The sequence below is a fragment of the Schistocerca gregaria genome, chromosome 1 (assembly GCF_023897955.1).
Source record: "Schistocerca gregaria isolate iqSchGreg1 chromosome 1, iqSchGreg1.2, whole genome shotgun sequence".
Classification (NCBI taxonomy): Eukaryota; Metazoa; Arthropoda; class Insecta; order Orthoptera; family Acrididae; genus Schistocerca; species Schistocerca gregaria.
This window is the reverse complement of record NC_064920.1, coordinates 668,502,022-668,523,670: the sequence shown is the minus strand read 5'-3', so window position 1 is coordinate 668,523,670 and position 21,649 is coordinate 668,502,022. Positions and strand designations below refer to the sequence as shown.

Sequence of the window (21,649 nt, the reverse complement as noted above, 5' to 3'; positions counted from 1 at the left end):
TGAGCAAGCAGTAAAGGAAACAAAAGAAAAATTCAGAGTAGGTACTAAAATCCACGGAGAAGAAATAAAAACTTTGAGGTATGCCGATGACATTGTAATTCTGTCAGGGACAGCAAAGGACTTGGAAGAACAATTGAATAGAATGGACAGCGTCTTGAAAGGAGGATATAAGACGAACATCAACAAAAGCAAAACAACTGGCCACTGATTTGTAGTTATAAGTAAATAACAGTCTTTGTTTCAGTTACAGCTACAAGGAATCTAGTCGAATTAAGTCAGGTGATGCTGAGGCAATTACATTAGGAAATGAGACACTTAAAGTAGTAAAGGAGTTTTGCTACTTGGGGAGCAAAATAACTGATTATGGTCGAAGTAGAGAGGATATAAAATGTAGACTGGCAATGGCAAGGAAAGTGTTCCTGAAGAAGAGAAATTTGTTAACATCAAGTATAGACTTAAGTGTCAGGAAGACATTTCTGAAAGTATTTGTGTGGAGTGTAGCCGTGTATGGAAGTGAAACATGGACAATAAACAGTTTGGGCAAGAAGAGAATAGAAGCTTTCGAAGAAGAGAATAGAAGCTTTCGAAATGTGGTGCTACAGAAGAATGCTGAAGATTAGATGGGTAGATCACATAACTAATGAGGAGGTATTGAATAGAATTAGGGAGAAGAGGAGTTTGAGGCACAACTTGACTAGAAGAAGGGATCGGTTGGTAGGACATGTTCTGAGGCATCAAGGATCACCAATTTAGTATTGGAGGGCAGTGTGGAGGGTAAAAATCGTAGAGGGTGACCAAGAGATGAATACACTAAGCATATTCAAAAGGATGTAGTTTGCAGTAGGTACCTAGGTACTGGGAGATGAAGAAGTTTGCACAGGATAGAGTAGCATGGAGAGCTGCATCAAACCACTCTCTGGACTGAAGACCACAAAAACCAACAACAACAACAACAAATACTTCAATCAATCATTCTTATATCTGTGCAGAAAAATGTTCCATGACATCAAGGAAACACCATTAGTCAATTCAGATGTACACAGAACTAACTACTACCTTCACAGACACATAGTACTGAATTATTTAACTGGCCACTGATTTGTAGTTCTAAGTAAATAACAGTTTGTGTTTCAGTTATCCAAGTAGCTACAGCCACAAGGAAAAAATTCATCTATTAACCTATATCATTGTTCTAAGGAGTTCTCAAATGTTATCAGTCTTGATAATGGGGATACAGAAAATGTGATGATGATGATTTTGGTTTGTGGGGTGCTCAATCATCCAAACAAATTCTCAATCTTTACACAGTCAAGTATCGCCATTTTCCCTGAATGATGATGCAATGATGAGGACAACACAAATCCCCGATCTATCTCGGAATTGAAACTGGGATCTGGTGAGGGCGTACAGAAAAGGTATGAGAGGGGGAGGGTGGCTGGAATGGACAGAGAGGGGGGGGGGGGGGGGGGGGAGCTCACGCACGCACGCGCGCACACACACACACGCGCACGCGCACACGCACACACACCTACCTGCATTGTCCTTCCCCTTCTTTGATTCATCCTCCATCACAAAGCGCTGCATCTAGTAGCCCAGGATTCCATCTGTGCCGTGGCCCTGCACACTACCACATACAGCTCTGCAGCATCCTCCCGCACCCGTACTCTGCTACTATTATCTCTCTCCCTTTCTGCCCCATACCTCTCCTGTATCCACTACCCACCTTAGTCGAGAGTGGTACTCCTGCAGTCAGACCTTAGTATGGCCATGTGTGTAACCTATATATACGTCTGTGTGTGTGTGTGTGTGTGTGTGTGTGTGTGTGTGTGTGTGTGTGTGTGAATTGGGGGGGGGGGGGGGGGTGAGTTCTACATCTGGAGGAGGATGCTACAGTAGTTTATAATACCTAAAACTCTTCTTTAAATGTGCCTGTCTGACACTCAATGCCTCATCTATGTGGCAAGCTGCGATCTATTTTATTTCACATTATCATTATTCCAGTCCAGATTTTCAACTGTATGTAAAGTTGAACAGAAGTGATTTCTATCCTTTACTGATTGTAATTTCACACCAGACACACCACAAAAGTATTGATGAAAAGCTACATTCATCTTGTAAAAGTGTTTCATTATCAGATATTACAAATTTTACCTCCTTTTCAATTGCAGCTGTGGGTTTCTCTTTCTTCTTTCTGAAAAGAACAATTAGAAAACATGTTAGACATATTTCTGGAAACATGAGGTATGAAAACAACAACGTAATACACAAACCTGTTCTTTTTAGAATCTTTTACAACATTATCATTCTTCTTCATTTCCTTTGGATAGCAACTTTTAAGTTCTGCATCTTCTCCAAAAATTTCTATCCTTATTATTACAGATGGGACATTTTCAGAAGTCACACAGTCTGCAGTTGGACACTGCATGCCCAGCATACCCTATGGTGGGAAATAATCTATAATTTACAAAACATCATCTTTATCTTTTGTTCTGTAATTATTAATATGATAACAACTGTCAATAACATTATAAGCATTACAAGGAGAAATGACACGGAAACACACATATTCCTAATTCCACAACCATTGATTGAAGTACACGTAAAGTAATGTTAAAAAGTGGCAAGGACTGATCATGTTGTTCCATTATTAACTGGTGTCTCCATTAGAGATGGCGAGAATAACTCAGAACAGTTATCAGTCACTGAGTATTTGCAGAGGTTGTAAGAACAGATAATTTAATAACTGCTAACACTGATTACCATCTACAATTATGAAATGGATACATTGCTACTCACCATGAAGATGACATGTTAAGTTGCAGACTGGCACAACAAAAATACTTTTACACACTTAGATTTTGGTCAAAGTGTTTTTCAGAAAAGTAAATAAAACACTTACACATTCATGGAAGCAGTTACACTCCATGCACAACTGACCACTATTTCCAGTCACTTTAGCTGGCTACGGTACCTGGAAACAGTGTTCTTGTGTGCATGAAGTGCGCTTACTTGTGTGAAAGTGTATGTGTTCTCCTTTCTTCACTGTTAAGGCATTAGCTGAAAGCTTAGTGTACAATAGTCTTTTCATTGTGTCTGTCTGCAACTGAACTTGTCATCTTTACAGTTAAGTAGCAATCTATCCTTTTTTGTAGTTGTTAATATTCCAACTGCTTACCATCTGCTCACTGAAATGTGCAATTCAGACAAAATGTCATTATCATGTGCCAAGGTCTCTCTAAAGCTTCTATACAAAGTTCAGCTGTGAATCCGGTGTAGTAATTTTATTTCTCACTTTCATCATACAAATACAACACATTAGGTGTCCAACAAGATAGTACTACAAGCGTTTTGTATAATGATGGCTATTTATATCATGGACACAGATGTTAAAATTTGTTATATTACTCACAAACCATCAGCATAGCACTATATCATGCAACACGGATTTTTGCATCTGGGGAAAGAATTCAAGAAATGGTTATGTCAAGAACTCAAGAGCTCAGCTTCAATAGATGCCAACAGATAGAAACAACATTTATTTCATCATAATACAAAGAGAGTTCAAAAAGTTTTGTACAGTTGTCTCTAATTTTCTTTACTTTTTGCAAGAGCAGAATGAATTTTTTTGTGGATATACTTGGAACATTTACCTATAAGTTGGTGTATAAAAGTATTTTCTTTTATTTACAGGTTGTCAATAACGGACTTTGAAGTACATGTCCGGTTGCGACAATGGTCGATGATGGAGTTCCTCTTCAAGCCCGGCGATGACTCTGCCACATTGATTCACAGGACGTTGTTACCTGTTAATCGGGAGGACACAATGGATCACAGCAGTATCCAGCTGCGGTTGCAGAGGTTTAACGAAGGTGATTTCTCTCTACTGGACAATCCACGATGCATTAGACCATCGACGGCAGTGTGTGATGTGAATAAAGAGACCATTGATCAAATCAACCAAAATGACAGACGTATGATGACACGACAGCTTGCTGAAATGGCTCATTTGTCATTGTGTGTTGTGGTATCACTGGTACAGTCACTAGGGTACAGAAAAATGCCAAACCCCATACAGCCCTTATGACGCAGGAGAAAATCAGAAAAATGGGTTGGAAAATTGTTCCTCATCCTCCCTACAGTACGGACTTGGCTCTGTCTGATTTTTACCTCTTTGGCCGTCTGAAGGCCCATCTGCACGGTAATACATTTGATAATCAGAAAGATCTTATTTCCTGTATCAAGTGATGGTGTAAAAGTCAATCCCCATTATTTTACCAAAGTGCATTTACATCATGGAAAGAGCGTTGGGCCAGGTGCGCCACAGCTGATGGAAGTTACAATGAGTAGTCTCGATGTTCCAAGTATGTTCACAAAAAATTTCATTCTCCTCCTGCAAAAAATAAAAAAAAATTAGATACGACTGTGCAAAACTATTTGAACGCCCTTTGTACAAAACCATCACATGACTTACCCTCAGCGCAATGAAATCAAAGTTGTACCTACTGTGTCTGTTTTTCTATCACTGCATAGATAACTGATAGTTGTCAATAATCACTAAAAATATTTGGTTCTTAAAAATGATGTTAATTGTGATAGGAATATTCAAAACAGTCATTTAATTAATTTCTAGTCAACAGCACTTTAACAATCGCAATCACATACAACTATGACAAAAGTACTGTGTGTACCAGAGAAGATGAACAAGTAAAAATAAACAGGGAAGGCCGGAAAACTCCAGTAGAGCATGCTGTCAATAGCATGGTCGGGTAAACAGAACAATTGTTTGGTTGGTAAAGAATGAAGAAGGAAACTGTCTGTACTATATTTAAAGCAAAAATTGTGGCATCTGATCACAGTGATTAACAGACACATATACTCAAACAAGTTACAATCTGTAGAAGTTTGAGGAAATGTAATGTTATTACTCTAAACCTTTTAGCAGCTTGTGGGCTGCTTCAGCTGGCATTCATGTGTCTAACAGAAGAGAGTATCCAAAAGATTCCAAAATAGAATTGTGTGAATGTAGACTGTGTGAAACACATATCTCCACTAGAGGTGTGTGTGTGTGTGTGTGTGTGTGTGTGTGTGTGTGTGTGTGTGTGTGTGTGTGTGTGTGTGTGCGCGCGCGCTTGAAACCATTGTAAATTCAAGGCTGCCTGTGGGGTTGCCCAGGAATCTTTTATACGTCCAAGGTAGATTGTTTCACCACAGAGCCATTTTGCTCTCTTCTTGTTTTTCAAAATAGTTCATTTAAGTGAACATCAAGTAGTTGTGAAATTCTAATTTCATCTTGCAAAAAATGGTGCAAGTAATATTTTGACATCAAAGGTACTGTTTTGACATAAAAAACAGCTTGCACAGAAGAGGAAAAATCCATTCCTCTATTGTTTTCTTGTTACAAAAACAGTGGCTTATCAATTAACGACAAACCATCCTCTGGATTCAATATTAATTTACTGAATGTGAATTCCTGGATATCAGCTGTGGGTCATCAACAATGTTCTTTCAAACATGAACTTAAGTATTACCAGCCTACGCACGCACACAATGAAAAGAACATTGGTCTCAATTACTTGTTGTTTCAGTCTCCTCCCTGTTGCTAGAATTTGCAAGCATTAGGGGATAAATTCAGTGGTCTATGATATAATGCTGTGGTTGAGTCAACTGCTCGTAATAAGCAGGAAATCCAGATTTGAGTTCCGGTATCGTACAAATTTTCATATGTTGCTATTGGTTAGTAGGTCTACAGTAATGCATCCGATGTCAAGGAATTTGTATTTAGTGAATTAATTTAGAACTATTTTGTACAATTGTGGATCGTCAACAAGTTATTTCAGACATGCATGTCAATATTTTAGATGCCAATAGTCTAACTAAACAAATGAAAATGTCAAGCAAATTTGTGAACTTATTTTTAAAGGTGGATGATGGACCATTCGATGTATGGCTAAGTCAATTGGAATTGTCTTGGAGCTAAGGTTTAACATAAAGTCTGGGATAAAGGAGGTTCACTTTCACTGCAAAATTTGTGTGATGGAGTCTGTCCATCAAAAAAGAGCATCAATTGGCAGCAAGCTGTACTTGAAACAAGAGCTGCAAACAATGCCAAATCTTTTCCCAAGATCCGTACTGGGAAGGAGTCACAGAGGTGTGTTTGATAATGATGTACTCAAACAGCAATAAAGTCAATGGAACTTGTAATTGCTGCCTAGCACAAATAGCTCACCAAGACAAGTTGTTATTATTATTGCTACTACTACAAAGAACATGTATGGAGGATAGTGCACTCCGAGTTCATTCCTCTAGAACAGACGGGTAAACAAGTTTTCTATGAAACCAGTGAACCTTTTTTTTTTTTTTTTTTTTTTTTTTTTTTTTGCCTAAAGCAGTATGCTCCCCAGTCACTTTCTCATTACTACAAAATTAATCCTGTTATTTTCCTGGGAGGGTAGAGAGGTTCAGAAAACTGGGACTTAAGTGAAACAATAGACAGTCCGAATTGAAGTATCTACAGTATTATGAGAAACGATACATCGGTACTCAACATAAAGATGACATGTTGAGCTGTACAAAGGCATGACAAAAATACTGATCTATATAAGCCTTCAGAAAAAGCCCTCTTCAGAAAAGAAAGGAAGGATTCTGGAAGGGAAAGAATCTGGCTGGAGCGGCATGAGATAGCAGTGTATGTGTGTGAGTTGTAAAGCTTATAAGCAACAGTCTTTTTGTCATGCTTGTCTGCAACTCAACAAGTCATCTTCATGATGATTAGCTATATATCCTTATCACAATGTTAAGAAACTAAAGTGATTAACAGAGGTTTATTTTTAGTGGCATTGTGCACAAAGAAAATATTTTTGTATTAAAATTTTAACTTACAAGTAGTAATAGGTGAAGTGTGATTTCAATTTGACAAATAAATTGTTATTTTATTTTACCTCAAATCTCCAAAATGTGTTACTGTGATTTGTTGATAGATAAAACCTGTGTTTCTGCCAGCCACAGACATTTTATTTCATGTGCTTGAAAAGTTTCATGGTCTGTACAAGCATCCACCACCCACCATTAAAATTAATAACGACACAAAACTCAACACCTTTTTAGTTAAAAAACTGGAAGTAGTAGTAAAATAATGCACTTAATCAATTTATCTTGTAAAAGAAAAATAGATAAAAAGTGCTTTAGTAGTATTTTTGTTTGGTTGGAACCAAAAGAAGAAAAGTTCATGTACTCTGTTTGAAGCTGCTTGGTTCTGAATTTATATAAAGAATTTGTAATCCTGCAAAGACTACTCTGATTAGTAAACAAGAGAAATGGGTTATCAATAGCTGAACTACCACAAATAAACTATATAAAAAATAGTGTCAATCAACAGAGATAATTAATAATCAAACAAAACTGATATTCCTTGCAAAGTTAGATAAATAATTAAGAAACTGATAAAATCTGGAAAGGTATATTTCATAATGAAGTTGGCAAGCACGGCCAATGACAGTGGCACAAACTGTCATCCTGGCCCATAGTCAATAAAGAAAACCTTTTAACTGACAATAATGTAAAAAGAATTAATAATAGATAAATGCTAAACGGGATAGAAGCAATGTTTAAATAGTTAATTAATTTATTTATCTTACTGTTATGGAGAATTTAAAAGCATTTGTACAAAACAATCCAACTGATGGCTGCACTATTACACAGAGCTATGGAGTGAGAGAGAGAGAGAGAGAGAGAGAGAGAGAGAGAGAGAGAGAGAGAGAGAGAGTAGAGAGGGGAGGGGGGAGGGAGAATTAAAAGCATAGAATAGCATAGCATTAGGCCTTTTCCCAAAGTCTTCTGTCCAAATAAGCACATCCTCCTAAACCACAAGCAACTGAGTTTTATAAAGCAGAAATGTATTTAATAAAATGTAATTGTAAGGTACATGGAAGTGATAGCAAGCATCACCTGTATATTACATGGAATTATTACTAATTTAAAAAAGCTTCATCTAAGTTTTGCCATACAAGATGAATTTATGGCAACCAGCCAGCGTAACAGGAACAACTAGAGAGCACTGACAAGAAAAACAGAAGCAAAATCTTTTAACTATAAAATCATATATGTACAAACCCTATCAGAAAGTTTCTCAATGTCTGAATGTGTCTCCTTAAAATTTTTCCAGCAGGGTAGGTGATACTGTATCCTGCAGTCTTCTTGGCATATAACAACCACCAGGCCACTGAAATCTGGATCGCTAGAAACAAAGGATCAAGTAATAAAAGTGGCAATGAAAGATGCAGGAACCAATAACTCAGGAAATTTAGAAAATTGTTTAGTGGTAAAAGATTTCAGGATACATTGTACTTCTTTTAATTATACTCTAATTTATTTTTGCAGAATCACTAACAAACAATAAACATGATTATTTCAAATATATTTGCGTATCTGTTGAAATTTTTTGGTCTTCTAAGCTGCAACAACATCAATATCACTCTCAATTTAACAATATAAGGAATAGGATAGATTCCTACTCACTGCGAAGATGACCCCCTGATTTGCAGACGAGGACAATGAAAAGGCTGTTGCGCATGCAGCTATCAGGCAAAGCCTTCCTCAGCAAAGAAAACATACACACATTCACACAAGTAAGCACATCTCACGCACACTCAGCTGCGACCAATGGCAGCTCCAAGTGGTCGGAAGTGCTGCTGCTGCTGTTAGTGGTGGTAGTGGTGGTGGTGGTGGTGGTGGTGGTGGCTGAGTGTGGATGAGGTGTGATTGCTTATGTAAATGTGTGAATGTTTTCTTAGCCGAAGAAGGCTTTGGCCGATAGCTGCAAGTATAACAGTCTTTTCAATGTACCTGTCTGCAACTCCATGGGTCACTTTTACAGTGAGTAGCAATCTATTATATTCCTCATACTGTTGTTATTCCATCCTGGAGTTTCCACCGTTTCACTCTCAATTTATTCACTTTAATACATGCATCGTTCCCACTGCCGACATGAAGTAACAAATGTGTCGTTCTACAATGTTCTATAACAACTTCCTATGATCACAATAATGGCAAAGATATTTTGGTTTTTGTCCATTTTTCCATTTAGCAATAAGTTACAACTTGAATCTGAACAATATTTTTCCTCTCGCATTTTTGAAATTATGCGTATTAATCTCATTACGAGAACATACAAGGTGTTTATAACTAAATTTTCACAACTTGAGAGTGAATGTAGGACAACAAATTTTTGTGTAAATATTTGTAAGGACATATGGAAGAGAAATAATGAATAAGGCACTGAAGGAAACACTTCTTAATTTTGAATTGAGAGGGTAACATTTGCTACTAGCATGCCAATTTTGCATTCCAGATTACAAATGTTGCTCAATTTGACAACCATCTGCATCCACAACAACCTGGAACTGCACTACAGAGTGCTTTAGTGCTGCCTGAACAACAGTGGATCATGGAATGTCTAGCTGTTGTAATACAGCTAATGCACTACTGGAAAACTGCACACTGCATCTAGCATTCTCAGCCATGGCAATAGTAATTTCATCAACAATTTGAGGCACAATTAGCTGTTGGCCTCCCCCAAGAGCAATTCCCAAATTATCAGTTAATTCAAACTTCCAAATCATGTTCTTCATGTCAATACTCAAGAAGATAAGAGCACTATTGTTGTTGTTTTGATAAAATAGCTTTATGAGTAGAGCTCTGCTCACCTTATCCAGTCCCAGGTTGACAGTTTGCAACTGTGATGCACACAGATGGTTGTGTTTCAACCCTACACCGCCATATCAGTATCTGCGCCGGTGTCTAACAGCAAAGTCACAACACTTAACACTACTAGAAACACAAATCCTGCAGTGCACTATCTGAACACCATTGGTACCATTTGGTACCTACACGGTAAATAGTTTTCCATCTACACTGGCTCAAAAAGCAAAAGTTAAATTGTAATGAGCATGTATTTACTTCCTCATATTACCCGTGAACATGCCCTTTGACTCAACTGAAAGTGGGTAGAAAGGTTACAAACCATGTTACTTGGCCATTGATTTTCCTCCGACAATGATATTAGGGTACAATAACAATGTGTAGGTAATTCAATTATTCATTCCCTTCAAGGAAGAATGTTTAATATCCTGTGAATGATGCTATAATTAGAGACGGAGCACATGCTCAAAGAGAAGGTAATCGGCAATACTCTTTTTTAAAAGAATCACCCATAAATTTGCCTTAAATAACTTACAAAATTATGAAAAATCTAAATCTGAATGGCCAGAAGATTTAAACCCTCTGAATGAGTCTCCTACTGTCTTAACCATTGCTGCTATGGAGAAGTCAAATAACAAAAGTGAACTCAAATCTAATGATCTTATTATTGCTAGTACTTGTTCTTTTTATCCCCAAAGCTGTTCTCTTGTGCAGTGGAGAAAACTACTGTAGCAGATAGGATCAGCTGCTATGCTTTATTTTTCTGGTATAGCAGTTGTACTACTGGCAACTTAATGCTTTTGGGAACAGTGCAGACATTCTGTTCATACATGTAAAAGTAGTCCATAATGCGATGAAGTCTTGAAAGTGGCCATGAAATCATGATGCTTACATGCAATGAGGAAAGTTTTGATTTCCGCAGTTGTACAGACTGCATCTATCCTAAGATGTGGCTGGTAGTGCTCTCCCCTGCTCCTCACTGGGTACGCTTATAAGTTAACAAAATGTTACAACATTAATATTACCATAAAAATTTATATAGTTCAACATCTACAAAATAATCACCTCCCTCTGAAGGTAAAAAGCAAATATGACATAGTCAACCTTCCTTCAGATACAATATACATAGGGTGCACAAAAATATGGAGGACGACGGTTCAATCCCGTCTCCGGTCATCCTGATTTAGGTTTTCCGTGATTTCCCTAAATCGTTTCAGGCAAATGCCGGGATGGTTCCTTTGAAAGGGCACGGCCGATTTTCTTCCCAACCCTTCCCTAACCCGAGCTTGCGCTCCGTCTCTAATGACCTTGTTGTCGACGGGATGTTAAACACTACCCACCACCACCACCAAAAATATGGAAGCACCAGAAACAACACATTATCAAGCCTAATACAGTGCAGGCAATGGTGGGCATTCAAAACCGCTTCCAGTCATCTCAGAATGTATAAATACAGGTCCTGTTTGGTCTCCAAGGGAATTTTATACCATTTATCCAGCAAAATATTGGCAAGCTTAGGTAAAAATGATTGAGATGGAGAGCAACCACGCACCATCCTCTCCAAAGTAGACCAGAAAAACTCAATAATGATGAGTTCTGCTGACTGTGGTGGCCCGGGGAGATACAACTATTCATCCTAATACTTATGAAACAAATCCTCAATAACATGAGCTGTGTGAAATGGGTCCCTGTTGCCTTGGAAAACATCATCATCATTGGGGAACAAATATTGTACCTTTGGATGAACCAAGTCAACCAAAATGGTCTATAATCCTTGATAGAAATGTCCACCTTGCAGATTAACTATGGGCCCGTGGAATACCATGACATGGCTGCCTAAATCAAGACTGAAGCCCTGCCATGTTTCATTCTTTGTAGCAAGCAATCTGCACCATAGGTTTGGGATGGTGGACACCAGATGTAAATTCAGTCATAAGTTGGAAACTATGTGAAACAAGACTCCTACAACCAAATGACTTTCTTCCATTGCTCAGTAGCCAAGGATTTATGGCTTTAGCACCATGTTTTTCTGTTAATGGCATTTGCATCACTGAAGTGTGCTTTTGGAATTCCAGCTCACCCTACAATTCCAAGCCTACAGACCTCCCTCCATGTTGTTTTGGTGCTGTCCAGATTCGTGAGTGTGACATTCAGTTCTGCAATGACTTTCACAATGGCTGTCCTCTTATTTTTCATCACACTCCTCTTCAATGACTATCCATAACTATCACTCAACACACACTTTTCTCCACATTGCAGCTTAGCAGATGATGTTTTTACACTTTCTCTTTACACAGTTTAAATCTTCACCTTGGTGCCTATTGAACACCAAACACTTTGGTTACCTTTTCTATGGAAGCAGCCACCATGCAAGCATCCATAATTTACCTATCTTTGAATTCACTTAGCTCCGATATAATGCACTCACAACCACACAAAACACTGTTCTGATCATGACTGGCACTTGCACCTTATAGAATGCATTGCACAGGCATTGTTCATGGTCAAATACAACAGCACCACCTGCAGGCTTTGCTAGCATCTGCATTTATGTTCAAGCATGCACTTCTTGCGGTGTTTCCATATTTTTATGAAACGTCTGTACATCTGGCAAGCTATTCTCATCCTTCATGAAAGGAGAACATTATAAATATCTCTTGTAGTAACAAAAACATTTTACACAACTGTGAGCTGTTATCATTCAGAAAATGTGCCCAAAATCTCAGAGGATGGACCTGTCTGAGCTGTCAGAATGTTATATTTTTACTACTATACTCAACCTGTTTTATGATCCATGTTACTGAAGATTAATGTACTATGTGTCACCTTAAGTCAATTCAGTAGCAATCCTACATATTTACAATTTTAATTATAATTTAGGTAGCCGCAAATTTCTGGAACACATTGTGATGGTGTATGATCACCTCAACAGTCAGCCAACCACCGCTGATCACAGTGACCTTACATTGTTCCATTCACCTCTTGGCAAGTTTCCAGACTAATTACTGCACTACAAGGAGTAGTAATTTTTACCACAGGTTGGCACATCACAAGCAGCCAACATTAGCAAACCTGAACCAAAGTGTTGCCTGTATTTTGAATGTCAATAAATATAACACATGTGACTGGCTCATCCCTCAACAAAAATTGAAACAACTAAGAATAACTACTCTTCATATAATGGAGGTATAGACTGCAACTGTATTTTGATTACAACAAAAATTGAAACAACTAAAAGTAACTACTCTTCATATAATGGAGGTATAGACTGCAACTTTATTTTGATTACTTAGCCTAATTCTTACGTATCATGGGCATTAAGACTTGTTATCAACAAAAATAATTTACTTCTGTTGTGTTCACAACTTAGTCATTATCTGATTCCAGGATACATCCCTGTATACTTTCACACCTGTTTACAAGCATATTGATGATGTAATCTACAAGCAAAGAGAGAAGAAATCATCATGCAACAGAAGATTTCACAGCTGGTATTTGCATCCGTGGTGATGTTTATTATCAGGCATTAGCACGTGGTGACAGGAAAAAAAATTCAGTGTGGCAAAATATATATGAGCACACGTGAAAGGGAGACACTCAATGATAAGAAAAAGTGAATCCAACATTACAAATTCTAAACTTCTCATATTTTTAAATGTCGTTTGTTGCTATCATTTCATTGAAGATTTACATTTTGTCTTGTTCAGTTGCGTCTACCTTCATGTGATGTGACATGACACGATTTTCCTATTAATTACAGTCCTGTTTCCTTCAATTCCCTTTTTAAGTATTTTGTCACATGAAGGAACTTGCAATATAAAATGCCTGTTTCTGCTGAGCTTAGAAATAAATGAAAACTGTCTTTTTTTTCCCGCCCCATTCCGTTGGCCAACAGCATAATATATGTCAGTATAAGACATAATGAAACTGAATGCTCCGAACTATCTGCAATAAGGTAATACACTTCATTAAAAGTTTTATATCAAACGCCTGTTTCAGCGTAATGTCATTATCAACTGATATGTAGCTGGATGTCTTTACAGTAATGCATCTATAGTAAATTTCTTCTGTTATCTCTAGGTAAGAATATTACTTTTTGGAGTTACAAAACAAAAAAGTTTCTGTCAGATATTTCACCAGTTCAATTTTGACAGTTGTTACTATAACATTGGACCTGTCAATGACCTACTCTCATTCGCCTGATCCCAACAGTAGAAACTCCGTTTTGCTCCTAATCTCTCTAACCAAAGTGAACACTGAACCTTGCCTCTCCCAGTTAACATCACCATCTAACACGATCTCCCCCTCTCCCATCTAACCATCCTCTAGTGACATTCCAGGAATTCCTTACCTCAAACAGGATCTCACTCTCCCTGCCCGAGTCCATTGCCAGGAACACACATCTCTCAACAGAAGAAAGAACAGTCACACCCAACCTCAAGAAAGACTCTGTTTTAAGCATCCTCCCTGCAAACAAATACTCCACCACTGTCATGGTGAACTGTGGTGATTATCTGACTGAAGGCATCTAGCAACTGTCTAATTCCTCCGCCTTCAAGTCCTGCCAGTGATCCAATCCCACAGTCCAGTGTAACCACCAATTTCCACTCAAATCTTTAGACCCAACACAGAATCTTTCGCCTGGATCCATTTCCCTCCTCACCCAAACAATCTGCTGCATATTTGTCTTCTAAATCTTTAGATCCATGAACCCAACAATCCTGGATGCTCCTTTGTAGCTGATTTCTGAGCCGCCACTGAAAAGAATCTCTGCTTTTGTTTACCTACATCTACTAATTGCCTGTAGCCTACCCTCTCATGTTAAAGATACAAACCATTCCCTTCGCCTACTCTCAACCATCACCACCCCATTACCACATGCATCCCAACATGTTACTGCTGATACCACCTCCCTCTACACAAACATCCAATACACTGATTGATTTCTGACTCTCGAACACAACCTCAACTAATGTTCTTCCGACTCTGAACTCACTACCTCAATCCTTGTGAAATGTAACCAATTACCCCCTCACTAACAATTGCTTCTCCTTTAAGTGGAAGAGGCATAAACAAATCTGTGGCAGAGTGATGGACACCTGCATGGCACTCCAAACCCCTTGTCTGGTTCAAGTTTATTGATTACATCTTCATGATCTGGACTCAGAGCCAAGACATTCTATCCTCTTCCCGCCACAGCTTCAATATCATCTCTCCCATTTGTTTCATCTGGTCCTTCTCAGCTTAACTTGCTACTTTCCTGGGCATCGGCCTTTAATGTTTCCATCTATACCTCTGTCCATACCAGTGTGCAATTTTTGATTTTACCAGTGGGGGGGGGGGGGGGGGGGAATGTCTTATGGGGTTAGTATAATTATATATGTTAGTAGCTTGGACAGTGGTGTTACCCATGGTTAAACAGTTATTTATAAATAGATGTTAATGCCGAAACTCACTATTCACGCGTATGCACTATCAGAAAAGCCACTTTGTGAGATGTTTTAGTAAACCTTCAAATTTAGATCTCTCTTGAGTTGATCAGGAACCATGATGTCTCAGTTTTTCAAAAAGATGGACAAGAGAACTGTGACTTTCAAGAAAAGCTCGAACAGCATTAAATGAGGAAGCAACCCAACGTACGCGAAAAATACGGCCTAGTTTTAATAGCTGCGAGGATAATTCTTGTGAAACACTTTGTAGTTGTCTCTGTTTTTAGGGACTTCGAGAAAACACAGAATATAAGGAATCTAAAAAAAACCTGTATATGGTACACATCTGCTACATCATTCATAACATCGTGGACAGCTAATTTCATTTTGTGGTTCATACAATGAACGACAGTTAAATCCTTATGTAAATGACTATGCAGTAGAGCGGCTACGCCTTTGTAAGGTGCAAGCATTGTTGAGCCATCATCTGTTGCAATACCTACAAGGTGTTTTTTTTTTTTTTTAATTCATCATTTGTAATGCCATACTTTTCAAGAGCTGCTAACAGTGTGCTGAAAATGCATTCTCCTGTCCCACTTTCTAATTCAACAATGTCAAAAAAATAATAGCAAGCAACTCCCTCAAAGGACAAATGTATATATATTATTAAACAAGTTTTATTGGAAACCGTTGTACTTTCATCCATCATGATACTAAAGTTTCTACCCGATTCTACAAGGAAGTGAGCAAGATTCTTTTTCATTTCTTCTCCTGAAAACATGATATTTCGGCATGCAAGGTCAGAATGAAGCATATTACCGACTGATAAACCATTAAGCTTTTGTAGTTCGATTACTGCAGGATACGATTTGAATGATAATTTCTGTTTAGCTATTACATATGCAGATCTGAACAACGATCAGTTGCGATTACTTTTTCTTGATGCCACTTTCCTCACAACTTTGCACTTCAATGACGCATTTTTCTAAACTTTTCTTTTCTTTTATATTCATGATTCCTACGCACTTCATGTGTGATTTGCACTTTGCATGATCCCCGATTTTATCATTTAGTTTTTTGGCATTATTAGCAGAAACACCAGCTAAAAACGCGTTATTGATACGCACAAGTTCACTGCTTTCCACCTTAAGTTCACGAACTTGTGAACGTACTGTCCATATTACTAAGTTTTTGTCATTTACGGACAGCCACAGCTTAGTCTTTTGCCAGTTTTGAAAACGTGACAAGGCAACACAATTTCCTACTATAATCTCAAGAGTACTGTTACTCCCATTCCTACCTTGAGACATGTCACAGTTTTCAGTCACAGGAGATTCAGTCTCTTCCCCTGTATTACCACCATTATTAACGTTTTCTTTTTTACAATCACGGACTATTTTAACTCTTTTAGCACCTCTGTTAGTATCCTGACTGTCAAGAGTCTGTACACTTATCAGGTAATGCAGAGCTCTTATGAAAATCAGAAATTTTGTTTTGTTTGAATGACTTCCTAAAATCCGTAGTTCTTACAAGCCTGGACGCACTCAACTCACTAATGAAGCTACTGAAGCAGGAACGTGTGAAGATCACCGTGTGTGTCACGGACGTAAATCAACGAACGAACGGCACCAATTAATTTGGAGTACGTGATGCTGGGGAACCTGTGTTAAGCTCCACCCACGTGGTTCACGGCTAGCGAGGTCAGACTGTCCAATCAAGTCTGACCAGTACCGTTGTGCACTTCGCACTACTTTGTGCTTTGGTCCCAGGAGCGTTAGTCCGCACCATACTGTTGCCAAAAGGTGGCCTAACAGTAAATGATCGCACAGGTACTGGGCCGGTCACCACCCTGTGTCAGAGCCCAGGATTGGAATTTCAGCTCCCAGCTCACCCAACTCTGTGATACGACTGCTACGTTATGACTGCCCCACTACTTTCCTCGCAAGCCCGCAAGTAAATGGATGACGCACCTTAGATGAAAGCAACAATGACAACATGAAATGATGACTTAGTTCTAAACGTTTTGAAATGCTTAACTACTATATGCATGGAGAGCTGAATCAAATCAGTCTCTGGACTGAAGACAACAACAATAACTACTAGATAACACTTTTTCAAAATTAATAAGCAAACATATTAATAGTAAGACTTTAAAACTTTCAGTGTTTGGCTCCACAAATTTAAATTATATGTAAAGTTTTACTCCAGTGCGTGGGAATAAAACATCTGGTCTGATGCAGAGAGAGGGAAAATCCCCCATCCCCCCCCCCCCCCCCCCCTGCAAATCGCACACTGGTCCATACTAAGTCCAACCAGTCATCAATGGTGCCTACTACACTAAAGGTCAAAGTAAGGCTTACACAGGCATGCACTATCCAATGAATCTATTCCACAGACACTTTACCCTGCTATATGCTCAATACCCCTAATCTTCCCAAGAACCAGCAGTGGAGGAGGACGCAGTACCCATCACCCAATATGGTCCTGGACACTATCAACTAAAACGTATCATTCACTAGGTCTATCTTATATACCACTGTGCCCAGATGTGAAAGATATCCTAACCGGCCAACCCCACCCTCCTCCCAAACCTTTCCTCAACTCACTTCACAAAGTGGAACTCAGCTGCCCATTCAGTCTACGTAATGTCCTTGTATCCATCCTTATCCCACAACCACTTCCAATCCCTTGCCACTTGTGTTGTCTATCTATAGAAGACCATGGTGCAAGAGCTGTCTTAAATACCCACCCAGCATACCCTACTCTACCCCTTCCATAGGCATATCCTGTCCCACCAGGGCCAGGACCACCTGTGAATGCAGTCATATCAAATACCAGTTTTTCAACAATTTCTGTACAGCATTATACATGGACATGACCACCAACCACCTTTCCATCTGAATGAAAGGCTGCTGCCACACAGTTGCAAAGAGCAGAGTTGACCACACAGTGGCAGAACATACTGCAGAGCTCAACACACTAGACTTCAAAGGCTGCTTCACAACATATGCCATTAGATCCTTCCCCTCAACACGAACTGCTCTGAACTAAGCAGATGGGAGATGTCCTTGCACAACACACCAATCATTTCCACAGTATTCCAGGCTTCAACCTCCACTAGACCCTTGCCTCATGCCCACTTCTTCCCTACCCCGATACACTAAATCCACTATCCTGCACCTACAGCCTCTTAACTCTCACTTTATGTTCTTTCACTTCCTCCCTGTCTATTTCTCCACATCGCTGTCACCATATGCCACATGGAATCACCAGTACTGGCACTTATGTAACGTTTTTACACTATGCATTTGCTGCCTCTCCCTTCTGCATTCCCATTCTATCCCTCCTACTGTCATCAGATACCCTTCACCAACTCTTCCCCCCCCCCCCCCCTTCCTGCCTCTTTTCTTCCCTCATTCACTCCACCCGACACAATTCCTCACTCTAGTCAAGATGCAGATACTGCACTACTGCACTGCCAACAGTATATTCAGCTGGCATCATGTAATTTACATGCCTGATGATGACTCAATGCCTCCACTATTCAGTGAGCTGTCACTTTTACTAATAAGTTACCATACATTATATACCTGGTAAGATTGTATTAAGCACTGCCAGGGGACATTTTTATTCCCAGGTCTGATATTAGCTTTACCCTGATTGGACCGAGTTTCTAATCTAAGTTTTAAAATCTGATAAAAAACACACACAGCTATGTATGCTAAAACAGGGTGGATACTCAAACTAGTAAAAAAGAAATCCCCGAGAATTCCACGTATGAGCAGCAAGATGGTGTCAAGAAGCTCCTGAGAAGTTAATGGCGAACAGGGTGAAGATGGCGAGGAGGATCATACCACAATAATATCTTTTCTTTCTTCTCAGTTGAGCTGTATACTAGCCATAAACAGTAATTTAACCACAGTTTTTAGACATCAATAATTTTATGGAATAATATTTACAATAATTAACACCATTCGCGATATGAAGTATTAAAAATGTGTGATTAATAAAACTCAATGAAATTCAATTTCAGTGCTAGGTTAAAATGCAGAGTTCCCTGAGATTTTATGAAATTCCTAAAATTCCCAGAGATATCCCTGATTTTTCCAGTTAAAAAGTAATTCCCTGAGAATTAGGTTTCCCAGAAGAATAGCCTTCCTGTAACATGACTCTTAACTACAGATATTTTACCAAATAGCAAAATTTTTGCTTTAGAAAACACACACAAGATGTGCAAATCTACTCTCCATTAGAAGATTGCTTGATGATTCACCAAATACATTGAGGTTACCCATAGTTTACACAATGTTTAATTCTGTTGGGTATTGGTTTACCCTCTCCGACAATCATCTGTAAAACATACCGTTTCTCAGTTCATCTTTTGTGAGAATGAACATTCAGCTAATGCACAAATAGAAAAGCACGATAGAGTGCTTTCATGGTTCATTCACACATTTACAGTACAAAAAATCTGAAAGAGTCGTTCTCCCCATGGGATAATTGAAACTGATGTTGAAAGAGGTATATTTTAAATGAGTACAGTAACTTTATCATTAAACACTTACATCGTCTAGTATACAAAACAGTATCCTGTTCTTTTGAATGCTGCTTAAAAAAAGTTCTTGATTACCGTCCATATGTTGTTTCTGCATGGAAAGGTAATGTTTAAGAAACTCAAGAATGGACATTATCCAGGCTCTTCACTGCTGTAAGTTATGTACACCTTATTTTCAGATTTCTCTAAATTTTCTTAGAAACACCATGTCTGGATAAGAAGTTGCACCCAATCAGAAAATCAAACCAGCTCCTGAAACCTAACTAACAAATGCGATGATGACAACAGGTGTACAATAGCTGACGGTTGAATACTTTTTTTAGATTTGTATAGGCACTACTTACTTAGTGTGTGATGCTTGCTGTCATATTACAACTCCTGAATTTTGTCAGTACTACTTCACTTCTTTGCTATCTGGTATACAGCCATGGTTTCCTCTTCATCTGAAGGTGCTCAAATTTAAGGTCCTCATGGCAATAGCTTGCTGCCTTGAAAATTTACTATTATTGCCACACCTTTTCAACACCTGAGTGCTGCTAGCAGATTTTCACCCCAGTGTAACACTAATTCTTGATAACTGTCAAGGCTAAATTCTGTGGTTTCACATTGTAATCACAAAATTGGCCAGTTTGATATATCTGCAAAATCACTGTCTTGGAAAACCAACCTACTCAATGACGAAACACTAGACTCCTATCTTTATCTCTTCTGGAGATAGAATGGAGCATGTCTAGAAATCCACTTTAATGTTCGCTGCCACATAGGATATTGCCTTTTACGTCATTTTGTCTCCCTTTGGAGTACTATGGCATTCAACGAATGGCTTATCTACAGATATATTGTTTCATGAGTAGACAATGGCCTCATATTTTTAGACACATCTTGAAAATATGGAGCAACCTGTACAGTAATATACCCACTGTTGACTTAACACTTGGAATAAACAATGTCTACAACATAGTGTATCCATTATTGTGGTGCAAGTTACATATTAACCTGTTGTCAGTAATACATCATTCAAGCTATCATCACATTGTCAACGTGTTTTCTACAAGAAGAAAAATTCTCTCTCTTGTGAAGAATCAACATTTATAAGGAAGAGAATTCAAGTTCATATACCTGCAGCAATATGCCTTCATTATCAAGTTACATTCAATTACTCACGGTAAATATTCCATTACAAAAATGGTTCAAATGGCTCTGAGCACTATGGGACTCAACTGCTGTGGTCATTAGTCCCCTAGAACTTAGAACTACTTAAACCTAACTAACCTAAGGACATCACACACATCCATGCCCGAGGCAGGATTCGAACCTGCGACCGTAGCAGTCGCACGGTTCCGGACTGCGCGCCTAGAACCGCGAGACCACCGCGGCCGGCATTCCATTACATAATTGATAGATTAAATATAGATATTTTAAGTGGATGGAATGTACTAATTGCTGAGGTAAAGGTAATTACTTCTGCATACTTCCCCTGAAAGCTGAAGATGCCGATAAACTGTGGAACACCACCAATGATTTGTACAATGGTTGGAGCAAAACCTGTTCTGTTGATGGAGCATATGGAGCAGCCTAAAGATATGGTGATTCTCGTGTATGACTGTGATGGTGTAATCTTAATGCATTACGTTCCTCCATTGCAGAGCATCCATGCACAGTATTACCGTTCGTTTTTGGAGCATCACCTGTGACCAGCTTTGCGAAAGAAGCGGCGACACTTTCTGTGCAACCCTCGCATCATTTTGCACGACAAGCTGTGGCTGCTCTGTTCAGTCGATGGGACTGGGAAGTACTGTACCATCCACCATACTCCCCAGACTTAAGTCCTTGTGACTTTGATTTGATTCTGAAGATGAAGGAACCACTTTGTGGCATTCGCTTCAGAACTGTTCCAGGGATTCAACAAGCAGTAGACCGCTCCATTCGCACCATCAACAGAACAGGAACTAACGGCATATTGCGCCTT

At 38.8% G+C, this 21,649-nt stretch overlaps 1 protein-coding gene across 9 annotated transcripts in view; it reads right to left on the bottom strand.

Annotated features, from left to right (window-relative positions):
- LOC126362397 (uncharacterized) overlaps positions 1 to 21,649 on the bottom strand; it is a 335,074-nt gene that overhangs the window by 229,490 nt on the left and 83,935 nt on the right. For all 9 annotated transcript variants that reach the window (XM_050007876.1, XM_050007883.1, XM_050007882.1 and 6 more), the window contains 3 exons: positions 8,110 to 8,233; positions 2,271 to 2,437; positions 2,152 to 2,191 (listed from right to left, as the gene is read on the bottom strand). In XM_050007876.1, coding sequence (XP_049863833.1) covers positions 2,152 to 2,191; positions 2,271 to 2,437; positions 8,110 to 8,233 — 331 coding nt within the window. The remainder of the gene's footprint in view (positions 1 to 2,151; positions 2,192 to 2,270; positions 2,438 to 8,109; positions 8,234 to 21,649) is intronic.